At 35.6% G+C, this 18,175-nt stretch overlaps 1 protein-coding gene across 1 annotated transcript; it reads left to right on the top strand.

Moving 5' to 3' along the window:
• Nucleotides 1-2,764: 2,764 nt before the first annotated feature.
• TYRP1 (tyrosinase related protein 1) lies at nt 2,765-17,713 on the top strand. Its single transcript, XM_081486790.1, has 7 exons — nt 2,765-3,149; nt 4,554-4,876; nt 7,649-7,853; nt 10,702-10,869; nt 13,324-13,503; nt 16,509-16,655; nt 17,508-17,713. Exons 1-7 carry the CDS (start codon nt 2,765-2,767, stop codon nt 17,711-17,713), a joined length of 1,614 nt encoding a protein of 537 aa, XP_081342916.1.
• Nucleotides 17,714-18,175: the final 462 nt, after the last annotated feature.

Below are 18,175 nucleotides of genomic sequence, written 5' to 3'. Positions count from 1 at the left end.
GACAATATCAAAAAATAGTTCATTGCTTGTACAAGGGGAAGGATTTATGAAACAAGATATGGAAGCTACTAACAGTAAACTAAAAGACTGACACAAAGACATTAAAATGAAAAAACTACTAATCATCAGAAAACTGTGTCAAGAATGCAAAACCTAAGCCATAAATTAGCATATGATATTTTCAATGTTTTCAATATAGCTATCTGACATAAGATTAGGAAGCCAGAATACATAAAGAAGTCTTATATAGTAAAAAGACAAAAAATATAATTTTAAACAATGGGCAACCTATGTATAGCACAGGGAACTCTGCTCAATATTATGTGGCAGCCTGGACGGGAGGTGAGATTGGGAGAGAGTGGATACACGTATATGCATGGCTGAGTCCCTTTGCTGTCCACCTGAAACTAGCACAACATTGTTAATCAGCTATACTCCAATACAAAATAAAAAGGTTAATAAATTGCAAAAAATAAAAAAGTCAAATATACATACAAAAAATGGGCACTACACTCGAAAAAAAATTTACAATCAAAGAAACAGAAGGGATCAAATCACCAGAATAATATTAAAACATATTAGTCATTAAGATGAATGAATTATCTGTATCTATATATGTCAATTAAATCTATTATTACCAAGTGTTAGCAAGTTTGTGAACCAATATTAACCACTCTGGTGGGAATATAAATTGATACTACCACTTTGGAAAACAATTTAAAACTAACATAAATATTCATGAATCCTATGACTATGAATCCACTTCCTAGATACTTATGAGGAGAAATTCTTATATGTTCAAAGGGAAACATTTAGAAGACTCTTTATAGCAGCACTGTAATAAGACAAAAAAAATTAAATTAAAAATCCAAGAAAATAATCCAAATGTTCACTAACAAGAGAATGGATACATACACAGAGAGAGAGAATATTCTTACAATGACATATCAAGCTGACCTTTAAAAAAAACATAAAATACTGCCACATGCAACAACTATGTATTCCACTCGAATACATAGTGGAAAAAAAGTCTGGTCACTGAAGCCTACTTATATAGTAATGATGACAACATTTTTGCAATCTTTTTAGGAAATATCCTAATATTGTATTAGTAGACTATTGCATACATAACAAAATATAAAAATAAATTTAAAAAAATAACATTTTAGATTTACAAACATAAATCTTAATAACCATGACTTGATAAGACTATAATAAATCATGCTGGTGGTGTTAACAAGAGGCTATGAACAGGAAATCCTTATTCTTTTTATCTTAATTTGTAGACATAGTCTTTTGTTTGTACCATATGCCCAAGTCCTTTATATAGGTTTCTGGACAATTTTATGACTGAGAGTCAAATAAGACAGCTAAACCTGATTACAAATTCTGATAACTTTTGCATAGTAATTATGCATTTCAAACCAAAAATTATTCTGAAGACCAATTTCACATGTATGGTTTTTCAACTCCAGGGAAAAATTTATTTTGAAATACATGAATCTATTACCCTAAGTGCCATTAACTTAAGAATGCTTGCAGAGACTGCAGGAAAAGTAAGCTATTCAGTGGTCATTTTCTAAACATTACATGTAGCAGTGACCCTGGGATCCATCCTTTGCCATGGAGATAGAGATGAACACCCACCTATTGAAGGTAAGGGAGGTGGAGTACCCAACTGTCAATGCCAGCAGGCAATGGCATGTGAGTTGTTGCAATTGTACCTGATGCTTTTTCTACTACAATTATTCTCTCTGGACATGTTAAAAGCAGCAGTATCTGTTTGCAAGATGAAACATAATCAAAAGTTACCATCAGGTACAAACACTAGCCTAGCCCTTTATCACTAAGAAAGAGGTAAATAATCTCATTTCATCCTTTAAAGATATGTTGCCAAAGGAAAAAATACAATTCTCTGCAATGAAAACAAAAGCTCTCTAATTTCTCTGATTTGTATTCCAAATTCATGGCTCTGACCTTTTCTTAAAACTTTAAGCATCACAAGGAAATCAGTGGGAAGGCAATCATGTGCTATCCAAATACTTAAAGGGCAGAAAAACTCACTGAAGTGAAAAAGGATTAGTAAAGGGTAGAAAAGAGGACTGGCCCCTCCCAGTTGGGGTGCACTGATTTGGGATTAGCTATCAGACAGAAAACCCACAAGCAATTAAAAGTTCTGACATCAGGGAACAAGTAAATATAAACCACTCAGCTCTAAGTGAGGTTCAGCAGAGAATGCCTTCAGGAGTTCAAGGTACTGGTGAGAAACTCTATGGGGAGTGGGTGGATTCCCACCAAAACTCCATGAGAATATGGGGGACTTGAAGTCCTGGAAACTAACTTGCTAGAAATCTGCCCCTAATTCTTCTTTCAGCTCCATGGATAAATGTAATTAATGGTGCTGACCTGTTAATGTGTATTTTTGATAAATGACATCCATGAGAAGTACTTTTTATATAAATAGAAATTAAAATGAAGAAAATGAAATGACTAGGACAGGGGATTTAATTACATAGATACTACACCTGTCAAATTTTTAAAGGTAAATTACTATTTTTATCATTTTTGTAATGTCATCTTACAGACATGAAAAGCATTTTGAAGGTGGGTTGGGAAGGGCCCCATGCCCTTTATAATGGTACAAAAAACCTTGCATAATTTCATTTTGCTATTTTCTTTTCAGCTTGATTTTTATCTATGTGCCTCGGTCTCTATACAAAGGGCTGCAAATCAGAAGCTGTCCCGCATTCTTGCTTCAAGCAGAATGAAATCTCCTACACTCCTCTCTCTGGGTTACACGTCCCTGGTCCTGCTTTTTTTCCAGCAGGCCTGGGCTCAGTTCCCAAGAGAGTGTGCCACCATTGAGGCTTTGAGGGACGGCGTATGCTGCCCGGACCTGTCCCCACTGTCTGGGCCCGGGTCGGACAGCTGCGGCTTCTCATCAGGGAGGGGCAGGTGTGAGGTGGTGACAGCCGACTCCCGGCCCCACAGCCCCCAGTACCCGCACGATGGCAGAGATGACCGAGAGGGCTGGCCCACACGCTTCTTCAACAGGACATGCCACTGCAATGGCAATTTCTCAGGACACAACTGTGGAGCCTGCCGCCCTGGCTGGGGAGGGGCTGCCTGTGACCAGAGGGTTCTCACAGGTAAGTGGAGACTGAATGGATGCACAGTCCTGCGTGGAGCTCAACACATTTAATATTGTAGACCTTTGAATCAGTTGAGGTTTAAGAACTGCTAGAAATCGTAAAACTCAAGCCTTACTTTTCATAGCTGAGGAAACTGAGGCTTAGAGAAGCTAAGAAATGTATGTAAGGAGTTGAAGTTGAAGCTCAGGTCTTCTAACTAATAGCATTTCCTTTCGAAGGATTTGTTCAGCGACCCCTTTATAATAGGAACAACGCTAGATGTTCATGACTAGACCTTTTCAGTAACTTTGCAAGATAGTTATGTTAATTGTGAGTACATATTGGAGCTCAGAAAGGTCAACTCCATGTAACTGGTATGTGGGAAACCTGGAGTTCACACTGAGATCTGTCCAGCTCTAATCCATGAGCTTCTTGCACAGCCCTTGCTGACCACAAACACGTTTACCACTCTGATGATCAAGTTCAGTCATTCTACAGGGTGAGCCTGGCCTGCGGCCTAAACAACAAGAAATGACAGAGATATAACAGTAACAGCTGGCAATACTGGATTGTTCTCTTTGTGCCAAACATGAGACCAAGAGTTTCACAGAACCCTTCGTGAGCTTTCTGTTTTAAATTTACATTATTGTGTTAGTTTCAGGTGGACTGCAAAGTGATTCAGTTATGCATATCTATTTCTTTCAGATTTTTCCCTTATAGGTTATTAAAAAAGATTGAGTATGGTCCCCCATGCTATGCAGTATATATTTGTTGGTTATCTATTTCATATATAGTAGTGTGTACATGTTAGTCCCAAACTCCTAATTTATCCCTCCCACCTACCCCTTTGGTAGTCATAAATTTATTCTCTGTGTCTGTGGTGAGTCTTTATTATGAATCAGGCTCTGGTCCAAGTGCTTTTTATGTGTGTCTTCTTTAATCATTACAACTCTATAAAGCAGGTATTTCTACACATACTTTACAGATGAAAAACTGATGCTTAGAGAAATATGTGCCAAGTAACAGAATTAGACTCTGGTCCTAACCACTATGCTAAACCACATACTATATTTTTGCAAAATTTATGGTATTAAAAGGTAGAAAATTACAAGAAATATGCAAATAGTGAGTAGAAATCTACAACAGGATCATAGAATCATAAAGTCCATGGTAAGATTAAGAAAAGCTCTTACTCTACATAGAGTAAGTTGGAGAGAGAAAGAGGGAGGAGATCAGAGAGAGAAAGCAGACATGAAGAAGGGATTTTAGCAAGAGATATTTTTTAAAGTATAAAATGATGTGAGCACAGATGCAAATTGTCATTCATGGGTAAATGGGACATGGGGTTACAAGATGATTGAGTATTCTCTATCCATGCTCACATGGCAGATGTTTTCACATTTGAATTTTGTGTCCCTAAAGTCAGGAGAAACCTACTGGACTTAAGTACAGAAGAAAAGAACCGCTTTGTCCGGGCTCTGGATATGGCAAAGCGTACCACTCACCCTCAGTTTGTCATTGCCACCAGGAGGTCAGAAGAAATATTGGGGCCAGATGGCAACACACCGCAGTTTGAGAACATTTCCATTTATAACTACTTTGTTTGGACACACTACTACTCAGTCAAAAAGACTTTCCTGGGAACGGGGCAGGAAAGCTTTGGTGAAGTGGATTTCTCTCACGAGGGACCAGCATTTCTCACATGGCACAGGTACCACCTGCTGCAGCTGGAGAGAGACATGCAGGTATGCGTGAGGCATGGCTACATTCATATCCTTTACAGAGAAGGTACCTTGTTTGTAAGTCATTAATTCACTGTGTCCCGAATGGTCAAAATAGGTGATGACAAAGCGATTTCACGTTATTAACCTGCCTTTGGCATTCTGTTAAGTCTCTCCCTATGCTAATCACTTCCTTATTAATTAATCTTTATCCTTATCCTTTGTGAAGTGAAAAGAAAGTCACATCTACTGTCAGGAAGCCAAATGAGGTATTTGTAGGTGTGAATTAAAGCACTGGACATAGTCTATACAGCTCTGTCATTGAAAAAATGACCCTCATATAGTTTGCAATATAGGACTCTCATTTGATCTATCTCCCTTCTGAAATGTAAACCAATAGCCCCTCCTGGTTTGGATGAGGACAGTGTACATGACTTTTCAGTCTTCCAAGTTCCAAATGCATAGCTCATTTTATAAGCTGATGATTTTGTATGATATATACAGGGTTTAAACTACTAAAATAATACTTTTCATTTAAATTGGCATATTCTAATTGAACTCCTGTGTTTCCATGTTCTCTACCACTTTGAGGCTTATAGCAGAAACCTACTAACAATATCCAGTAGGACAGACATCATTTTAATCTAAAGACATTGGCTTTTTTAGCATGAAGTGAAACTAAACAGTTATTTCCAGTTTATTTTTAATCAGATAAACCAAAATCACATTAAAGTAGCTGTTAAGATACTTTCTTATTGTCTCTTTTACTATTTGTTCTATTTTAAGAAAAGTATTGTCATTTTCATATGAATTTAATTTTTTTTTCATTATTGAATTACAGTTGATTTACAACATTGTATTAATTTCTGCTTTACAGCAACATGATTCAGTTATATTGGTTTGACCAAAAATTTTGTTTGGGTTTTTAAGTAAGATGTTATGGACAAACCCACACAAATGCTTTGACCAACCTAATACATATCTATGCTCTTTTTTATGTTTTTTCCATTATGATTTATTATAGGGTATTGAATATAGTTCTCTGTGCTACACAGTAGGACCCTGTTTTTTATCCATTTGATATATAATAGTTTATAACTGTCAATCACAAACTAATTCTTAACCTCTTTAATAGTCTTAGAGCTCAACTAGGAAATTGACAAGTTGAATCTGTTTTCTAGGTGAAATAAGAGCAATGATTCCCTCCCCACAAATTAAAATCTAAAAATATCTGAGGGCAGGAAAAAATATCTGAGGGCAGACTCATGTATTGATTTGCAGTACGCTTATGCCCAGAATTATCCAAGAAAATAAATAGTTAGAAGGGAGAGATTTAAAGCACTAAAATACAGAAAAAAATATTCATATGTACATAGTCCATCGTATGCAGTTTGAGAGTGATTAACTGAATTCAGCTGCTACTCTGAACTTCATATTTTATAGCTCCGATTTCACATAAGACATTTAGTAGATTATGAGTAGATAAATCTGTCATTTGTAATCAACTCCAGATCTTCTTGCCTTCAAGTCATTTTCCCACGAGTGCACCAAAATGAAAGGGCAGGTGGAAAGTATCTAAAAGCTTGAATTGTGCCTGTGTAAACTTCAACCTCTATTACTTACATTTTTAAAACCCAACTGCACAAGGGATCCAACAAATTATAATCTAAATGTAATGCACAGTTGAAATGCCACATGAATATGCTCCAGCTCCCAAATGCCAGTTGCTGAACCACAAACTGACTCTTAATGATCCCTTAGAAGCTGTCACTAATCTTTGTGAACCAGAACAACGGCTGCTCAACAAGGCCTCTAAAGCCCTGGAGATCAATAACGAGGGATGCACTGGAAAGCTTTTGACCCTCTAAAATACCCCAAGGACCAGGAAATGCTTCCTAGAAAGGGTTTAAGAGTAAAAAAGCAGAAAAGTACTAAATGTTTGCAAGGTGAGATTAAACAATGGCAATACCTACATTTATCCCACACTCTAAATATAGTTCCCCAAAGGCTAAAGGAATGAGAAATAATAAGTACAATAACTATATCTTTAAAGGAACCCAATAAAATAAGCATGTGATCTTGAGTCCAGCATTTTTTTTTTGTTGAGATCAGCTCTAAATGGAAACTAGGTCCCTGGGCTAAAGAACAGCGTGCTCAGAAAAATATTCAGCTTCCGTTAAGCATTTCCTGTCTATATTGGTTTCTGGCAAAGGCCTGAGTCTTCATAGTTTAGATTCTGAAGCAGAGGTCTCTAAGTAAAACACCAGGCAGATAAGGCAAATTTGAAAGAAGCCTCTGTAGTGTGTGGCCAAACTAGAATCTAATGCCTAAAGTCGACTCAGTTAAATTAAAAAACAGAAATGAAATAGAAAGCACTGCTTCACATAATATATCTCGAGGCTGGATCTAGCTCCAGACAGGAGTTAGTGATGCTTCAATTAGAGATAGGAAAATGGAAGGAAGTGAAAATGTCAAAGAGTAGAAGTTATTGTTGATAATTTTTAGTATAACCAACTTGCCTGAAAAAGAAAAGACACCTTCCCAAAGCATTTGCAGAAACTTCTGTATAATGAATTGAGTTTCATTCCCTCTAGTGCCTAAGTGACTTCTTGTAGTAAATCAGGAGCTTTGTTAAATAAGGTATCTAAGTCCGCTAGCCCCGCAGACAGCACTGACACACTAACTGGTTCCCAAGTGGCTGAGAAAACTAATAGAAGCAGACTGCCAGGGAGTAAACCAGCAAAGGGAGAATTCTAAACAAAAGCAGAGAATGCTAACCGAGTTTCTGTGATCTAGGAAATGCTGCAGGATCCTTCTTTCTCCCTCCCATACTGGAATTTTGCCACTGGGAAGAACACCTGCGACATTTGCACCGATGACTTGATGGGATCAAGAAGCAACTTTGATTCCACTCTTATAAGCCCGAACTCTGTCTTTTCTCAATGGCGAATAGTCTGCGAATCCTTGGAAGATTATGATACCCTGGGAACCCTTTGCAACAGTAAGTTCCAAATGACAACTAGGATTTGGAATTCCCTATTAGATAAAGAGATTAAATGTGCTGCCAGAAGGCCCTTCATTCTATTAAGGACTTCAGAATAAAGTTCACTTTTATTATAGAGAATGGATGTACAGATATTCACTATGTACCTAGGATAGTCCAGGCAATCTGGGGTGCTCCAGGGAAAAAAGAAAGTGCCTATACATTTTTCCATTGCTTTTTCTGAACAACTTGGTTGGTACATTGCTGCTTTCTTATTTTGGAAATGTCTATTTGAATTAATTAATCCTCTTAGTAAGCCCAGCACTGCTCTGTGGTCATATGTCTTGTGCTGGAATTTCACAGAAAATGTGTCCCTAGGAAATGTGAAATCTGCAGAAAGAGTTGGAAGTAACTTGGGAGTAAAATATATACATTTAATAATAATAATTGTTATATAAGAATTACTATTAATTTGTTATTATATTATTTTTACTATTAGGTCACTTTGATTTTCAACCTTCTTACTAGATTAACAAAGAGAATGGTTAACCAACTGTCCTAACATCCTTTCTCCAGTGGTCTGAATGCCCTCTGCCATAGGTCAAGTTTCTGTCCTTTGTGAATCAGCTCCTGTGAAGCTATCTGTTTTCTTTCTTAGATCTTATTTTTACCATCTCCCTTGATACTAACACAAGGTCTTCATTATCAGAGTCTTTCTATCTCACCTTATTTTTCTTCTTCAGGCATGTCTAAATATTTTGAACTTTTGTTCTTCCATATAAAAACTAGAATTATTGAAATTTATTTTTTCATTATTGTACTCATAACATTTATTCTGCACATATTTTTAAGCACCAAATATTAAATTACATTGTAAACTTAGAATATTTTAAATAGAACAACAAAATTAAGCAGATTTTTTACCGTTAGATTATTTAGCTATATATAGGAATAAGAGAAGTAACCATATATAAAACTTTATATAAGTATAAAATTAGAATTTTTGTTTGGTGAAATGAGATGAAATTGAGGATTGGTATATATCTAGGTACCAAAACATTCATCTCTCCCTGTGACTTAATTTTTTTTTTTGCACATGGACAACTTCTGTCATTGCACCTATTACCTTATTATGGATGAGAGTCCTGTGGGATTCCCATGCAGGAATGAATGAAAAGTTCAGAGTGTCTGAGGTAGAAAGTAGATTTGAGAAGTATTGTGAAGAAAAAGAGCATGTCTTTCATATGATGAATCAAAAATAGTTTAGCGCTGGATAGTTTAGTGGCTGGAAGAATATTAGATGTCAATAAATAACTCTTTGGTGGTGGTTTAGTCACTATGTCATGTCCAACTCTTGTGACCCCACGGACAGAGGAGCCTGACAGCTACAGTCCATGGGATTCTCCAGGCAAGAATACTGGAGTGGGTTGCCATTTCCTTCTCCAAAATAACTCTTTAGTGTACCGAGTATGGCGCATTCATGGTAAATGGAGAAAGACTGTATAGAAAGCATACGAGAACATAAGCATGGGTTGTCTAAAGAAGCTTCAGTCTAAAGATGTACATGTAAGGGTGTCCTGTAAAAGATGATCAGTGAAACCACGAGGATGGATAATTTTATCGGAGAAGAAAAGTAGAGGAAGGAAAGAATTATCATGAGGATTAAATATTTTATCAAAACATTTGGCATCATATCAGATACATTAATGGGTGTTCAATAAAATGTTATTTTTCCTTTTTTCTTTCATGGGCCTAACAGATAAAATAGTTCTGGTCTAACTTCCTATATTTCCTGCCATCCACTACCCCCTTCCATTGCCACATACTCCAGGCTAGCTGTTCACCTAACAGGCTGTCTCATACAAATCAAACTTATCTTTTCATTAGTCAACATACACCAAACAACTATTTAGCTTCAATTACATGCCATCTACTGGATCAAGACTGGAGGACATACTGGTGATCAAGAACAGAGTTTGTGATCTGATGGGGCTTACATTATGCACAGAAGAAAGCCCGTCATCCTTGATTATTATCTCTGCTTAAAAATGTTTGACCTGTAAATTTTTTCTTATTTCACCTCTGGCAATTTTCCTCAGATCTTCAGGGTTCTTTGAAAATCTGTCTACCCAATGAAGTCTTCATGAAGCTGCTCAATTGGGAAGAATCAGTATTCTCTCTTTTTTTTTCTCTCTCTCTCTTTCCCTCCCTCCCTCCTTTCCCTTTTTCTTTCTCTCCCTGCCTGTCTCCCCAAAGGCATCTTTATATTCCTAGGGATATACAGGATCCCTAGTAGAGCAGCCCTCTGTTTACCTGTTGATCTTACTGACCTTCAAAACTTTTATTTTTCACATTAATTGCTGAAAAATATGTGTTGATTGAGATATAGATGACTTCCCAAAGAGAGTTAAGGTTGTTTTAAAATTATTTCTTTGAAAGCTTGAAACAAACAACATTCAAGAACAAAATTCCATTAAGTGTGAAATATGGATTTCAGTGTAGAATTTTGGTTTATGAGATTATAGTCACAAAATTTAATCTTCTACAGAAGTTCTGTTTTAATGTGTTCTCTTGAAAAAAGAGATTAACATATACTGATATGTTAATAACATTATACTGATTTAACGAATACAAGGACCTCTATCTGTTTTTACGATCATCTTTTTCTTCAGATGATTCTATGTATCACATATTTTCCCTATTCACAGAAGTTGGACATGATAACCAGTATGCATTTAAAATTTTTTCTCTTCTACAAAGGAAAACCTGTCTTTCTGTGTTTGAGACCCCATGTATACAAGTTTAATAAGGAAACTAAGATCTCTAGATGTTCTATACGTGTTCACATACCCCATCTTTTTCCCAGGCACTGAGGGTGGGCCAATTAAGAGAAACCCAGCTGGAAATGTGGCCAGACCAATGGTGCAACGTCTTCCTGAACCACAGGATGTCGCTCAGTGCTTGGAAGTTGGTTCATTTGACACACCTCCTTTTTATTCTAATTCTACAAACAGCTTCCGAAACACAGTGGAAGGCAAGTAAACAAAACTGGTGCTCTGAATTGATCTAGTTGTCACAGGAAAAATTCAAGTGTTCAGATTAAATCTCTTTGAAAAAAACCTTTGAATGCCGTATGGATCCTGTGAGTTTATATGAATAGGGCTGCCTATCATGATATAGTCACAGTCCTCTGCTCAATAGAACTTTCTTAAAGAAAAGCATAGCCCCTGAAACTCTTTTTATCATAGGAGAATCCCTTGGAAAGGATCCTCCATTCTCTTAAAATACCTAAAAGTTATTTAAACTCAAATTTCTGTTAGGTGGCTGGCCAATATGGGTATAACTATATCAAATTCTAGTATAAGCAAATAATATTCAAGACTTGGAGATATTATTAATTTTTTTCTTAAAAAAAAACCCTGAACATCCAATAGTTGACATCAAATAAAAAGTCTGATTTGGGCATTTGTATTATTGAGGTATCATCCTGAAAGCTTTTTTTAAGATCTATAAAAAATCAAACTAGCATCTAGAGATATTTAATTTGATTTTCTTTAAATAATTCAAGTATTCTAAAGTTGAGAGCCCAAGTCCACAGAATTGAAAAGATATCCAGCTAGTTAATAACAGAGCACAGATTCAAATCAAAAATTTCTAAGTCCTCTAAAAAAAATTATGTCATTATACTTATTTTATAAAAAAAATCTTTTATACCTCTAAATTTTTCATGATACATATTTAAAGTCTTAAAAGAACAGAATTGCCTTTAACTTTATTATAAACTTGTTCTTGTCAAATTTTACCTTAAATACAGTATTGTGGTTAGACCACCCTCCCCCTCAACCAAAAAAGGGAATAGATCTCTCTTTCCTTTGATCTAAGATACTTGATATATAGAGCTGATAATTATTTTCCATTCTCTCTCTTTTTATCATCAAAATTAGATGCCATTCTTTCCTATCTTTATGTTAATTTTAATAACTACATATGAATACACTGACTTGGAGATTCCTCAATAATCACCAATTTTGATTAAGCTGGTATTTATAAACTAATGCTGTAAGCAGTGATTCTGTAAAGAATTTAAGAATATAAGAGTGTATTTTATTGATGCCCAATCAAAAGACAAATTATACTGATTTCCAGACAAAATGTACAAAAAGTTAGTGCCTAACCAAGTACAATGTATGTTTTATGAGTCAAAAAATAATGGAATAAACATATAAAAAAGAATAATGAATAAATGAATGAGTAGCTATAATTACACTACTGAGTTAATGCATTTCAAATTCTAATATTGCTTTTATAATATACAGGCATACCCTGCTCTCCCACCTCTGGTCTTCAAGCTAACTACACACTTATAACTCCATCCCACATAAGAGACTCCCTACTTTTGTTTGTGATCTATCCATGTCTTCTCCCTAATATAGTTACATGAGCAATATGTAATGAGAGTATATATGGGAAATATATATATATATAAAATATGGGAAATGTATATATTATATGTAATAGGTATGTAATATGTGGGTTATATATAAATGGGGATATGCATGATGCACAGCTTCCCAGGTGGTGCAGTGATAAAGAATCTGCCTGCCAACACAGGAGATGTGGGAGGCGCAGGTTCAATTCCTAGGTCAGGAAGATTCTCTCAAGAAGAAAATGGCAACCCACTCCAGAATGTTTGCCTGGACGATCTCATGGACAGAGGGCCCTGGAGGGCTACCATCCATGGGGGTCTGAAAGAGTCAGATGCAACTGAGCATACATGCACATATACAAAACACACGTGAAATATATGTTGTGCATAATATGGAAATGTTTTTGAAGAAGACATAAATATATATGTGTGTGTGTGTGTGTGTGTGTGTGTGTGTGTGTGTGTGTGTGTGTAGAATAGAGAGCATTCTCAAAAGTTCTATAAATGTTTTGACAGCAGTCTTTTCAGATATTTAAAACTAATACAGAGATGATAAAAAAGCTCTGAGAAATTCTAACTTCTCTACAGAAATAATTTTCTAAAAATACACATGCTGACAGTCTAAAGGAGTAAGGCAGGAGACTAAAGTAACATCTGGCAATTTAAGTTCAGGGCAATCAGAGCAGTGTTCTCCCAATTGTATCAGCAGTTTTTGTAGAAACTAGAGATTTCCACTGTCTCTATTTCCATGTAGACCAATGTTAGCCTTGTCAAAATAGAGTGCTCTATATATTTTGACTGGTATCCTTTGCAGGTCATTATTTTTAACCTAGAGGCTACACTTAGAATGTCATGCCACTAGCTTCAGACTAACCTAGCTCTTACTACAGCAAACAAATGTCACCAACCATAGGTACAGAGAAGCAGTGCTATTACACTAAGGTAAAAATTGGCCTGACAAGCTCAGGAAAAATTGTTTCCCAATATAATTACCACTTTGGACTTAAAAAGTCAGATATTTGTAATGGATTTTACTATTCTCATCTTTATTTTTATATCTAGGTTACAGTGATCCCACAGGAAGGTATGACCCTGCTGTGCGAAGCCTTCACAATTTGGCTCATCTATTCCTGAATGGAACAGGGGGACAAACTCATTTATCTCCCAATGATCCTATTTTTGTCCTCCTACATACTTTCACTGATGCAGTATTTGATGAATGGCTGAGGCGATACAATGCTGGTGAGATTCTTTCATACGTTTTTTTGCAAACTCAGCAAAGAAGACTGTTCAGATGGCATAGTTATCACTTTAGGCTAAGAACTTGATACATTTAAACTATGCTTTACAATAGGATAAAATAGCTCTAATATTTAGCTATTTCTAAATATTTTAAACCACTCTGAAAAGGCAGATAAGAAGTGTCTCAGTATAGTAATAAAAAGATGAGACTTACTAACATTCACTAGGACTAAAAACTAATCCCTTCACCTCTTTACCATATAAAGATGACTACCATGTTTCCCCAATTTCTCTTTCTCATATCTTCCAGTGAACATCCTCATCGCTTTTTATATGGATGTGAAAACCTTAAAGAGCTCTTCTTTGATACCCCAAAGACAGAAAAATTATACTCATAAACCTCAGTTCTGATTTTTATTACTTTACAGCCTCTCACAAATGGAAATCTTATTCAACTTGAAAAGTTAATGCTAGTTTTTATATCACACCATAGAACATCTCTTTTAAGTTCATTTTAATGCATTCTTTAAAATGTTATTTAAAGGCTACTTTCTCTTCACTCAGCTGAGAGGGTTATATTACTATTCCAACTATGAATGTGCTTTTACTGGTTAAAACATCATAAATTTTCACATTTAAAAGTGTTCTAAATTTTGGCTCATTTACTTTTATTTCATCAAGGACATAAACATAATATTGGAGATTATCTACTGATTCATCTATTCATTCAACCACCTCTTACTCGGTGCTGGTGTGTGCGTGTGTGTGCTTGTGAGAGAGAGAGAAAATACAGTAGTAGATTCTAATCTAACCTGATTTGGACTATTAATTGATGAGTTGATCAAAAGAGTTTGTTTCAACTAAAAACCATTTAAGAAATAAATACCTTAAATATAAATATTTATCTACTTATTAATCTTCTATGAAGTCACTGGTTGGAGTTCCACCTGATTTTTCATGTGTGTTTATATACATACACGCAACCATAACAAAGTATCTATAATTTGCATTGTCTGTTTGTTTAAAGTGAAACAAGAAATTCACAACCCTTGTGATGATGAGTACAGTATTATCCTAAATTTTCATAATGTTTCCCTAACCCTTTATAGTCATAGTTGCCCATTCCTAATTCTATAGCAGTGTTACAGCCACTCATTCTTAATAAATCTTTCCAAAGCATTCCATTTATTTATGATAAAGCATCCTTCTCTTTTTACATTTTTAACTATCAGTTTATGCATGTTTTGTTATACTACTTTTATTTCAATAACAAATAACTCGAATTAATAGGTTTATGGATGAACAAAACACACTTTTATTAGACATGTACTTCTGGTAACTAGACAGCAGTGTATAAGCTGACAACAAGCATATGTAAATAGATACAGTGTATGGGGGAGAGTTTCTTTGTAGACAAGTAATATTAGGAAAGGGGATAGGGAGGACTGTGTAAATAAATAGAGAAAGATGGTCCTAAGAAAGGAACAAAGGAGCCACTATTTCTGGAGCAGAGTAGGGAGGGGGATGAAAAATGGAGGGTGATGACAAGGTCGGAGGAAAAACTGGAGCAGATCCTTAAAGGCATGAGATTTAACTCTGTGAGAGATGGGGAGCCATTGAAGGATCTGACATAGGAAAGTAACATTGCAATGCAATTGTTACTTTTATTAGTCTTCTTTTCCTCCATTTATTTTAATGGACATAACTTTTTGATGCAGCTGAAACTGAACCGAGTTGAGGCTGATTCAGTAAAGAAAAAACAGGAAGCTTAAAAAATTATCTAAGTTATTAGCTTTAATATCTAACTTTAATAAGTAATTAATATGAGTGCTTTGAGGTCAGGAGTCCTGTCTTTGGTTCAATGCTATAGCTCATGTGCCAAGGTCAGTGCCTGGCATGAGGAGGAACACAATAGACTTTAATGGATACATACTTAATTGCCATTAATTCAGAGTACATTTGAAATCATTAAATTTTAAAAGGCGAAAGATTTATGCGATTTGAAGAGAAACCAGAGTATGAAATCCTTAAATTTTAAAGTAATTAAATTTAAAGTTACAAAAATATAAACACTACCTGCCATTTCTATGATCAATGTTTCTTTAGAGCAGATGTTAAAAAACTCTCCTATGCTTCACAGGATTGCAGTGACTGTCCAGGTAATATACTTCTTGCAATCAGAAAATCTAATACTTAACTAGCCTTCTCACATATTCCAGCTCTTCTAAACACATTCCCACTAATGTCTTGCCCAAACCCACTTCCAATTCTGGTTTTGTGACATTCCACTTGGCATTTAATTGTATCAACAAAAATATAAACAACAACAATAAAGAAAGATTTTTTGCCGCAAAGAGCATCACCTCTTTTGTCTCTGATAACAAAAACACACTAATAACATAAATGCCTATGATTTGTATTTAAGTAGAAAGATGAAAGGTGGCAAGAAACAAATAGTATTATAGGACCTTGATTCGAAATGTTAAATGCTTTTTGATAACAGAGTAAGAACACAGGGAATAAGCTCACATTTATTGCTCTAATGAAACAGAAAAAGTGAAAAGGACTAAACAGAAACATGCATAGTCAAGGACAAACCTCCATCAGATACACTGCCTCCTAAATTTAAACAACAGATGATGCTACAGGTTCACTCTTTCTTTAGCTTTGAAAAGTAAGTTTAATGAATTTTTCTGAAAATAGTTTCTATAATTTGAAAGTAAAACAGCTAATGATTATCCTAGATAAGAAAATACTAAAACTCTCTTACCTTTAAACTCTCTTTTTCTATTGGATGACATGTTACTATCGTACTCAAAGCGTTTGAGCTCTGTTTCATGTAATTCCCAGTTCTGCTGTTGCAATTTTTTATGTCGTTATTCAGTATAAAATATGAAAGAACTTTTATTGTTATCCCTGAACATTTTAGGTCACTTTCAGAACATAATAATGTATTAATACAAATTGATCATGTCTATTAACAAGGTGTCTTTGACATATTTTAGATATATCCACATTTCCACTGGAAAATGCCCCTATTGGACATAACAGACAATACAATATGGTACCATTTTGGCCTCCAGTTACCAACATAGAAATGTTTGTTACTGCTCCGGACAACCTGGGCTATACTTACGAAGTTCAATGGCCAAGTGAGTACTGAAAATGTATTTTTACTGTGAAAATTTCTAAAATCAAACTTGTTACCTTTGAAGTAATCTCAGTTTTCTGAGATAAAGTAACCCACAGCTTTCCACTATGATTAAATAGCTTCGTTTGAATATTTATTTGGGGATAAAGAGAATGAATTTAAAATTTGTTGAGACCCCATTCTGACCTGGTATTGAGCTGCTTACATAGCACACTATTTCATTTAATACTTAGAACCCTCTGAGGAAGGTATTAAAATCCTTATTTCACAAATAAGGAAGATGAGATGAGAGTAATTAGCAAAGATCGCCTTCCTAGAAGCACAGAGAATGAAGTTTGAGCTTAGCCCTGTAAAATATGCCCTGTGTAATATACTCTTATTTTTCTACTACATGAACGTGCTTCTAGTTGTTTATCTTAGATAAAGTGAGACACTCTGAGCTGTTTTTTGAGAGGCTGTGAAATTCAAAATCTCCTGGTTTAATTTTAAATCCTTTTCTTAACCAAGGCAATGGGGTACAGTGGAAGAGTACAGGATTTGGATCCTGAAAGATCTGGGCTCCAAAACCAGCTCCACCGCCTACTAACCAAATGACCTTGGGCAAGTGATTTAAACACTGAGCCATCATCTCTTACCTTCAGAACAGATATAATAACTATCCCAATAGGGTGCAGTCATTATGAGAAATTGAGGAGTGCTTTGAAGATGCCCGGTGCTATAAAAGGCAACATGACCAATAAAAATTAAATATGAGGATTTTGTCAAGTGCCTGGAACAGTGCCTACATTTAGGGTATCCAATTTCGGCAACGATTTTACTATTTATTTTTTGCTCTCATTTCATTTTCAAACAGGTCGGAGTTTTAATATTTCTGAGATTGTCACCATAGCAGTAGTGGCTGCATTATTACTGGTTGCGGTCATTTTTGTGGGCGCTTCTTGTCTGATTCGTGCCAGAAGCAACATGGATGAAGCAAATCAGCCTCTCCTTACTGATCAGTATCAACACTACATTGAAGAATACGAAAAAATCCATAATCCTAATCAGTCTGTGGTCTAATGACAAGTGTAAATTCTCATATGCATTTGAATCATAAAACCAAATGCTTAGAAAATAATAGGTTGAGTTACTAACTGTATTTTCTTTTACTCTGTTACTTCCTTCCTTGTGCATGTGCATATTGGAATTAAAATCTCCAGATATTATTTTCCAGAACTGGGGAAAGTCACAATCTTTTCAATGGTTTCTATTTTTCAATTCTACTTAAAGAAAAGTGGGGGGTAGGGGGGAGCTTCCCTGGTGGCCCAGCTGGTAAAGAATCTGCCTGCAATGAAGGAGACCTGGGTGCAATCCCTGGGTTGGGAAGATCCCCTGGAGAAGGGAAAGACTATCCACTCCAGTATTCCGGCCTGGAGAACTCCATGGACTACAGCCCATGGGGTCTCAAAGAGTGAGATACAAGTAAGCAACTTTCACTTTAAAATGGTAGGTTGTACCAATTCCATGGTATTTAAACAAATA

This window comes from Giraffa tippelskirchi, chromosome 1, assembly GCF_054371585.1.
Source record: "Giraffa tippelskirchi isolate mGirTip1 chromosome 1, T2T-mGirTip1v1.2.pri, whole genome shotgun sequence".
Lineage (NCBI taxonomy): Eukaryota > Metazoa > Chordata > Mammalia > Artiodactyla > Giraffidae > Giraffa > Giraffa tippelskirchi.
This window is presented reverse-complemented; position numbering and strand designations above follow the sequence as displayed.